Source organism: Terrapene carolina, unplaced genomic scaffold, assembly GCF_002925995.2.
Source record: "Terrapene carolina triunguis isolate 2854851 unplaced genomic scaffold, T_m_triunguis-2.0 Scaffold142, whole genome shotgun sequence".
Lineage (NCBI taxonomy): Eukaryota > Metazoa > Chordata > Testudines > Emydidae > Terrapene > Terrapene triunguis.
Genome location: NW_020664493.1, coordinates 3,959,347 through 3,967,421, shown reverse-complemented (window position 1 = coordinate 3,967,421; position 8,075 = coordinate 3,959,347). Strand labels below are relative to the sequence as shown.

Here is an 8,075-nt window from a genome sequence, read left to right as displayed (position 1 = left end):
ATGACCTCTCGAGGTCCCTTCCAGTCCTAGAATCTATGAATCTATGCATATCAGCCCAGCTGAGACCCCCCCTTGAAACTCCTTGGGCCAAAAAAAGCCTTCTGTCACTGAGCCAGTGCAAGCTATACTAAGCTTGTCTCAAATGGAAGTTACTCTTGGCATGGTTTACTGTAACCTCTTCCCCATTTGACTAATGATGGTGGAATGGAAATAGTTCTTATCAAGTCCCTCTAATATTTTTTCCCTCTTCTTTCCATAGGATGTGATGGAGCTCTTAGAGGAAGACCTCACCTGTCCCATTTGTTGTGGCTTGTTTGAAGATCCTCGGGTTTTACCTTGTTCTCACAACTTTTGCAAGAAGTGTTTGGAGGGGATCCTAGAGGGAAATGTCCGGAGTGTGGTCTGGAGACCACCCCCACTTTTCAAGTGTCCTACCTGCCGGAAGGAAACTCCTGTTACAGGAATCAACAATTTACAAGTCAACTACTCCCTGAAAGGTATTGTGGAGAAGTATAACAAAATAAAAGTAACTCCCAAAATGCCCATGTGTAAGGTGCACAATGGGCAGCCCCTCAACATTTTCTGCCGGACAGATATGCAGCTGATATGTGGTGTCTGTGCCACTCGAGGTGACCACACAAAGCATGTATTTTGCTCCATTGAAGATGCCTATTCACAGGAGAAGCGTGCTTTTGAAACCCTGTTTCAGGGCTTTGAAACATGGCGTTGTGGGGATGCGCTCTCCCGGCTAGACACCTTGGAAACAAGCAAGAGGAAAGCGCTGCAGATGCTGACAAAGGACTCAGACAAAGTGAAAGAGTTCTTTGAGAAGCTGCAGCACACACTGGAGCAGAAAAGAAATGAGATTCTGTCTGACTTTGAGACCATGAAGCTTGCAGTGATGCAGGCCTATGACCCAGAAATCAATAAACTGAACACAATTCTACAAGAGCAGCGAATGGCTTTTAACATTGCAGAAGCCTTTAAGGATGTGTCTGAGCCCATTATATTTCTGCAACAGATGCAGGAGTTCAGGATAAAAATCAAAGTGATCAAGGAAACCCCTCTGCCTTGTTCCAGTGTAGACATCAATCCCACAATAAAGAACTTCGATACCAGCCAGTGGGATGGTATAAAGCTAGTAGATGTGGACAAGCTTTCTTTGCCTCAGGAAAACAGCATGCTTAATTTCAAGATTTCCTCAGTCTTTTCACACAAATTTATAGTGACTTCTCTGATTTGCTTATTTATCCTTGGAGCCACCAGAATGACCTTTGTGGAATCTGTCTTTGACAATCTTCAATACTGGAAAACTCAACTTTTTACAATTGGCTCATCCTATCTGGCAGACACTGCAGAGATAGCTGACCATGCCGTGTTTTACTGGGAGCAAATGACAGATGGAGCTTCACTTCTAAGTGAAAAGTGCAAAAATTATACACTAGTGGTATTGGATAATGTTGCACAATTTGTGTGCAAATATAAACTGTTATAATGTCCACTACCAAAGCACAAATTCAGAAGCCCAAGAAGTGAACAGAACTCTAGTGCAGAAAACTTAACAGTGCATGCACAGTTTTAAAAAAAACCTTTGGCTTCTGATGGAAGCATTTAATACTCAGAATGTTTACTGAGTTATTGTTCGTGTAGTTCAAGCACGGATATATGCTGGAAGGTAAAACCGAACTTTGGAAAAACATACTTTTGCTTCTGAGATCTTGTTTCAAAATGTTTTTGGGAATAATGCACTTCCTTGCTCTAACCAAAATATAAGGCAAAACTAACCATGTATATAGTCAAATACTAATATAGCTGTATTAATGATTTTATATGTCCTAGAGTAAAAAGGGCTGATCCCTAAATGCATCAACATTTTTTGTTGTGGGAGGTTCTTTGAAATTAGGAAGGACACTTCTGATTGCTAAGAGAGGTGGGCTGCAAAGTTTGCCTAAGACTGGCCATCCATTGCAAAATACAGAGTGGTACTTTAACTCTTTGGAATCTCTTCATAACTGAAGACGTTAAATTTCACTGATTCCTCATCCTGGGTATACGCAGTACTATATATACACTGGATATTGATTACAGGGTTTATTTAAAAAAAAAAAAAAAAAGTCTTCAGGGCAGTGGTCTCGAACAAATTGCAATAGGAAAGAGAAACAAGTGGAAGTGAGTGGGGCAGAACAAGCTGCAAGGTGCTCTTATATGCTGTGCAATGACACTTTTCCAGCTATAGCCCTGTCAAGGGATTGAGCTATCTTCATGTTGGATTTGTGGTTTGTTTGTTTTTAAAAGCCACCTGCATCTCTGTGTCTTTCTAAAAAGTGCCTCTAATGTAAAGAATTTAAGCTCCCTATTGAGAAATGCACCCACTTGCTCACAATTGGGGATACAGTGCAGCTCATTGTGGCAGTGAGCGTAAAGTACTTATATGGTGAATGCATGGACTAGGGAGTTTTTCTCCATTCCCTTCCCCTTGGTGGTGGTGGTAGAAAGTAAGAACAAAGCCTGCTTTAAGGTGAAAGAATGACAGTTCCACCCTGTTCAACAGCCAGGAAGCAAACCTCTCTAAAACACAATCTTCCCATCAATGTGAGACTGGTGGAGGGGGGAGCTTCTCTTCTCTGCCTCTCCACATCAGTCAATATAACTTCAACAGCTGGAGAGATGGGGTGCTGCCTGTAAACCTGCTGTGTAATCACATCCATTAACATTGGCTTTGTCTTCTTGTGTTAGGAAACTCCTTAGCCCTGAGATAGGTCATGCTCTTATCTCCGCTCTGCAGTTGGAGCATGGATTGGCATACATGTGCTACCTTTAATCTAGCTAGCACATATAAAAATAGCAGTGGTGACATGGCAGCATGGGCAACACAAGTATGTATCCAGGACCCCAGGCAGACTTGTACAGCTTCAACTGAAACCTGTGGTGCTGTGACTTCACTGCTATTCTCAGCACTACTAGCTAAATTAAAGCTAGTGTGGGTATGTCAGCCCGTGTGGCAATTGCACCTCTAGTTGTAGTGTAGACTTCCTCAGTGTCATTCCATTGGCTGCAGTGCACCCTGGAAGAATTTAGTTTAGTGAGTTTCATGACTTAACTCTAGGATAATTGAATATATAAAGAAATAGTAAATCATTACCATATCTCTGTATGGATATTTCATACAAACATATTAATCAAATCCTTTCAGATCGGAAACATTTAGTGAAATACACTTCCAACTTCTCTGAAATGTTCTCGTTTCAGAGCATGATTGTGGAGTTGCCTTAAAGTATATTTAACATTTCTTTTAGCAGTGGGTCACCCACAGTGGTATAGAAATGAAATCTTCTTGTGGTGGTTCTGTAAAACTCAAATATTTATACTGAATGTCTTGCTTTTGGGGATAGTTCTTGGTTTTTATCAGGGTTTTTCAAAACTTGGAGTCAGTCAACCATTTTTCAACAGTCTTTGGAAGCTGTTCATTTTTTATTTTTTTATTTTTGTTTCAAGAGTCCAAGTTCCCAAGCAACTAGGACCTGCAAACAGCTATCTTTAGTTGTATTTACGCTTCTTGTTGCCTGGGAACCCTAGCGGTGCTACACACCTCATCCCAAACATGCAGTAAGATTACTGAATGATACTTGCAGTCCCAGTTGATTTGCAGTTTAGGAATAGTCTGGTTAGAAAGACATAGGTCAGTGTTAACCTTGATTGGTGGAGAGACAATATGAGCAATCAAGAAGTGGCCATTCTGAATGTGGGAGGCTCAAAATTTACAACATGGGTTTCCACCCTGCGGAGGTTCCCAGAGTCCAGGTTAGCACGGATGTTGAATGGCAATGACCATGAATTCAGGCTGGTGAATGGACAATTCTTTGTGGACAGAGATGGAACTTTGTTTAATTACATCCTGGATTTTTTGAGGACACTCCAGCTTTCTCTGCCCACGGACTTCTCAGACTATCAGAGGCTGCAAAGAGAAGCAGACTTCTATGAGCTCCACTCCCTGGCTGATCTCCTGAGCCAGGAAAACTTGCTGAAGCCGAGACCAGAGATCTTGGAAGTGCGCTTCTTGCTCCATGAAACTCAGGCCTTTTTCCGAGTCTTTGGCTCTTGCAGCAACACTATTGAGGTACTGGCTGGACGGGTCACTATGTTTACAGAGCAGTCCTTGAGACAGAACTGGAATAATAATCCTTTCCCTTCTCAGAAGCTCCTCACTCCACTTCCTTTGGAGAGACCTTCTCATCATGACCTGGTTTTTCAATGCGGCACTGACTACTCTGCTGGTGACCAGTTGGTGACAAGGTATTCACCTTGTGTGGCTTTTCTTTCTTGAAATAATTCCAAGACCTCTAGTTCATAAAATACATTCAATTTGCTACACTATGATGAGATCATGGGATAATCAATTGATGGTTCAATGCCAAGAGGTGACTGATGTAACTCCTGTTATACTGATCTAAGATCTTGTAAGTTTCCTTAAATTTTTAAATGGATTTTTGAAAACATCTTATTCTCCTAATTCATTTGACCTTCCTCTCACCTTTTTGCTTTTTCTATATTTCTGATGTGTCTGTCCAATGGGATGGCTGAGTCACACCTAGAAGCCATTGGAAAATGCAAAATTAAAATATAGGAGAAGAACCACTTGCCAGTAGTAATATTTTGTGCTCTTGATTCTCTGCCTAGATCCTACTGTTTGTCCCATATGTAACTGCCTCGGTGTTCTGTCAGCCTGATGACGCATCCTAATGGGTTCACTTCTCCTGTAGTAGTCAGAATATTTGATAACTGAAAACGAAGTTTGTGAGTTGTCTGAAGTAATAATGGGCAATCACTGAAGATGTTCCTAATTGGCTGAACTGATTACTAATGGTAGAAAAATACTTTATCTTAACCACCTCTCCTTTGAGATGTTTAACTCAGAGGATGCAGGGTTACTTTTTTCTGAGGAAAGAAGGAAGCTGATTTCTCTCATTAGTGAGATTGCTAAGTCTGAATGTGGGCTAATACAAGTTTTGAAAACTACAAAATGAGTTTGTCACACGTGCCATTCCCTTGTGCTCATAAGCATCCATAATGCTTGTAATGTACAAACTGGGAAAACTAGGAATAAATGGGAAAACTTGCCCACAAGAACTTTATCCAGGATAAATATGGAATAAGCTGGGGAAGGGAGGAGGATAAGATAATTAAAATGGCTACAAACGCATCCTCTAGATGTCATTTTGGAGAAGGGGAGAACAGAATGATGGAAGTGGGGATGGAAAACAAAGGTGGAGTTAAGATAATGGACTTTCCTTGTTCCTTAACCCTAGATGTGGGGTTTTGTTTTGAAGAATATAAATTGTATACACTGCATGAGTTTGGAGGGGGAAGGGGGCTTAAGAGCTTGGTCCTCTTGCCATTGATTTTCAATGGGAAATAGTGACCTCTATGCTAGCCACATCAGGCTCTAGTTACATACATTATAATGGTTTTTAGAAGCTCTAAAGAGTGGCTTTATTATACAGTTGGAATTTGTCTCCATACAGGAAAAGATAACCTAGTTTATCCTCCATGGCTCTTGGAATGCCTGGATTTTTATGGACACTTCACTGGAATAGTTCCAGTAGGGTTATTCTCTCTTGAAATATATGAATTAAACAATTAAGAGAATTCTGGGTTTAGACAATTCAGTAGGGTTTATCTTTATATTTTGACTTTCTTTAGCTGAATAATTGTAAGACGGTCATCCTGGGCTTTCTCACATAGCACATATGAGATGGCACTTAAATGGTATATAAATTATAGCTTATTGGACTAACTGTGCATCAATGTAGGTTATGGCAACTTAAAAACTGAGATGTAGTCTGTTATAACCTCTTTTCTGACTTTGATTAATCAAGCTACACTTGTCTGTTGAACTGCAGAGGAAAAATCTTACAAACAAATCAGTTTTTGATTATGTGGTTAATTTATCTCTAATCAATTATTTGTGGTTGTATGGAATCTTTACCTTTTAGTGCTTCTTGTGGACCTTTGTACTTTTTTCATGAACTATGGAGCAATTCTGCCTGTCAATTTATGCTACTTTTTAACAGTATTTTTATGACTTTTGTTCCTTGAGGTGTCTGGATGAATTTTTAAACCTCCTGTACTTTATTCCAAGTAAAATCAGTTTACTTTAGTTGTAAATAATTTTCATAATTGTTACTAAAAAAGTTGTTGTGCAAGGCAACTTAGCAATAAACTTCCCTGTTAGTAGGGAGAGGTGCTTTGTAATGAAGAGTGCTGCTATTTAAATGAACCCAGTTTTGCTGCCCTGGCCACAGTTTGACTATTCTTATCTGAGAAACTGCTGTACGTTATGCATTATGTCAGTCATTTCCCCTCCATTAAATTAAACACAATTTAAGAGTTGTTACAATCACTTGTAACAAAAAAGTGAACTTCATAGTGGAAAAACAAAGTGTTTATTCTGTAAAAATATAACTGATCAAACTGCGAGAAATAGCTGTGCTTTTAATGAGGTAAAGAATTAAGATATTTAGAAAACTAACTAGGGCTGTTGATTAATCAGTTAACTCACATGATTAAAAAAAAATTGCGATTAATTGCAGTTTTAATCGCACAGTTAATAAAATACGAATTGAAATTTATTAAATATTTTTGAATGCTTTTCTACATTTTCATATATATATATAATATATATATATGCATTCTGTGTTTGTAATTGAAATCAAAGTGTATATTATTTTTTATTTTAAATATTTACACTGTAAAAATGATAAAAGAAATACTATTTTTCAGTTCACCGCCTAAAAGTACTGTAGTGCAATCTTTGTCGTGAAAGTGCAACTTACAAATGTAGTTTTTTTTGTTACATAACTGCACTTGAAAACAAAACAATGTAAAACTTCAGACCTACAAGTCCACTCTGTCCTCCTTCTTGTTCATCCAATCGCTAAGACAAACAAGTTTGTTTACAGGAGATAATGCTGCCCTCTTCTTATTTACAATGTCACCAGAAAGTGAGAACAGGCATTTGCATGGCACTTTTGTAGCCGGCATTGCAAGGTATTTATGTGCCAGATATGCTAAACATCTATATGCCCCTTCATGCTTCTGCCACCATTCCAGAGGACATGCTGCCATGCTGATGGTGTTTGTTAAAAACATAACGCGTTAATTAAATTTGTGACTGAACTTCTTGGCGGAGAATTTTATATCCCCTGCTCTGTTTTACCCGCATTCTACCATATATTTCATGTTATAGCCGCCTCGGATGATGACCAAGCACATGTTTGTTTTCAGAACACTTTCACAGCAGATTTGACAAAACACAAAGAAGGTAGCAATGTGAGATTTCTAAAGATAGCTACAGCACTCGACCCAAGGTTTAAGAATCTGAAGTACCTTCCAAAATCTGAGAGGGACGAGGTGTGGAGCATGCTTTCAGTAGTTTTAAAAGAGCAACAGTTTGATGCGGAAACTGCAGAACCCGAACCACCAAAAAAGAAAATGAACCTTCTGCTAGTGGCATCTGGCTCAGATAATGGAAATGAACATGCATCGGTCCACACTGCTTTGGATTGTTATCGAGCAGAACCCGTCATCAGCATGGATGCATGTCCTCTGGAATGGTAGTTGAAGCATGAAGGGACATATGAATCTTTAGCGCACCTGGCACGTAAATACCTTGCAACGCCGACTACAACAGTGCCATGCGAACTCCTGTTCTCACTTTCAGGTGACACTGTAAACAAGAAGCAGGCAGCATTATCTCCTGCAAATGTAAATAAACTTGTTTGTCTTAGCAATTGACTGAACAATCAGTAGGACTGGGAGTGACTTGCAGGCTCTAAACTTTTACATTGTTTTATTTTTGAATGCAGTTTTTTGTACATAATTCTATATTTGTAAGTTCAACTTTCATGATAAAGAGCTTGCACTACAGTACTTGTATGAGGTGAATTGAAATACTATTTTTTATCATTTTTACAGTACATATATTTGTAATAAAAAATAATATAAAGTGAGCATTGTGCACTTTGTATTCTGTGTTGTAATTGAAATCAATATACATATATATTCGATCATAAGCC

At 39.0% G+C, this 8,075-nt stretch overlaps 2 protein-coding genes across 3 annotated transcripts in view; both read left to right on the top strand.

Moving 5' to 3' along the window:
* The window catches only part of LOC112112606 (E3 ubiquitin-protein ligase TRIM13), a 9,323-nt gene extending 7,512 nt beyond the window's left edge, over positions 1–1,811 (top strand). Inside the window, exon 2 of the mRNA XM_024208577.3 lies at positions 260–1,811. Coding sequence (XP_024064345.1) covers positions 266–1,495 — 1,230 coding nt within the window. The 5' untranslated portion in view covers positions 260–265 and the 3' untranslated portion in view covers positions 1,496–1,811. The remainder of the gene's footprint in view (positions 1–259) is intronic.
* A 1,050-nt stretch (positions 1,812–2,861) lies between these two features.
* LOC112112604 (potassium channel regulatory protein) overlaps positions 2,862–8,075 on the top strand; it is a 6,541-nt gene continuing 1,327 nt past the window's right edge. The window contains exons 1-2 of one of the 2 annotated variants that reach the window (XM_024208576.2): positions 2,862–4,117; positions 4,196–4,293. In XM_024208576.2, coding sequence (XP_024064344.1) covers positions 3,713–4,117; positions 4,196–4,293 — 503 coding nt within the window. In that variant the 5' untranslated portion in view covers positions 2,862–3,712. Of the gene's footprint in view, positions 4,294–8,075 lie in introns of both variants that reach the window. The other variant, XM_024208575.2, reaches the window with a different exon arrangement.